This window comes from Eimeria mitis, genomic scaffold, assembly GCF_000499745.2.
Source record: "Eimeria mitis Houghton genomic scaffold, Emh_scaff9622, whole genome shotgun sequence".
NCBI classification, from domain to species: Eukaryota; Apicomplexa; class Conoidasida; order Eucoccidiorida; family Eimeriidae; genus Eimeria; species Eimeria mitis.
Window position 1 is genome coordinate 1 of NW_013577103.1, and position 1114 is coordinate 1114.

The 1114-nt window shown below is 55.6% G+C and overlaps 1 protein-coding gene across 1 annotated transcript; it reads right to left on the reverse strand.

The window, feature by feature from the left end:
- Window positions 1–79: 79 nt before the first annotated feature.
- EMH_0097700 (uncharacterized protein) lies at window positions 80–1088 on the reverse strand (the record flags this gene model as incomplete). The annotated part of the gene is given in 4 exon segments (XM_013502587.1): window positions 80–205; window positions 395–578; window positions 582–907; window positions 1005–1088. Coding segments are annotated over 4 exon segments (720 nt in total).
- Between the last annotated feature and the right edge of the window lie 26 nt (window positions 1089–1114).

The window sequence follows — 1114 nt, forward strand, 5'->3', positions numbered from 1 at the left end:
GCTGCTGCTGCTGCTGCTGCTGCTGCTGCTGCTGCTGCTGCTGGTGTTATCTATGGGTTTTGCGTCGTGTCTGCTACTACTACCGCCGTATATACTGCTGCTGCTGCTGCTGCTGCTGTTGCTGCTGCTGCTGCTGTTGCAGCTGCTCCTTCTCCTCTCCCATCCCCTCCCCCTGCTGCCGCTGCTGCTGCTGCTGCTGCTGCTGCTGCAGCAGCAGAAGAAGCACTCTCTGTCTCTATTCCTATAAGCTTTTTCCAGCTGCTGCAGCGCAGCACAAACAGCAGCATCAACAGCAGCAGCATCAGCAAAGTCCTTTATAAGAAGCAAACTCTCTGGCTGCTGCGGGGGCCCCTGCGGCAGCAGCGGCGTTACGTTGCCATCGTAGGGGGCCCACATCCTGCTGCTGCTCCTGCTGCTGCTGCTGCTGCTGCTGCTGCTGCTGATGCTGATGCTGAAGCTGCGGTGGCGGTGCCTGTTGCTGTCGCTGCTGCTGATGCTGCTGCTGCTGCTGATGATGATGATGATGATGATGATGCTGCTGTTGGTGTTGCTTCTGCTGCTGCTGCTGCTGCTGCTGCTGNGATGATGATGATGATGATGATGCTGCTGTTGGTGTTGCTTCTGCTGCTGCTGCTGCTGCTGCTGCTGCTGCTGCTGCTGCTGCTGCTGGGGGGCGAGAGGTGATGCGGGCGGTGGGGTGGAGATGAGTAAGAGCAGCAGCAGCAGCAGCAGCAGCAGCAGGAACAGCAGCAGCAGCAGCAGCAGAAGCAGAATCAGCAGCAGAAGGAACAGAAGGAAGAGAGAGAGAGAGTGTATTGCTGCTGCTGCTGCTGCTGCAGCTGTTGCTGCTGCTGCTGTTTATAATATTTTTATGTATGGGGGGCCCCCGGGGGCCCCCTACCCTCAGCTGTATATATAAAATAAAATAAAATAAATTAATTTATTTTTATTAAAAAAAAGAAAATATAAAATAAATGCTAGAAGCAGCAAAATCGGTGAGACACCGCTGCTGCTGCTCCTGCTGCTGCTGCTGCTGCTGCTGCTGCTGCTGCTGCTGCTGCTGCTGTCGGCACAGGGGCCCCCCCCATAGCCTTCTGCTGCTCTTGCAGCAGCA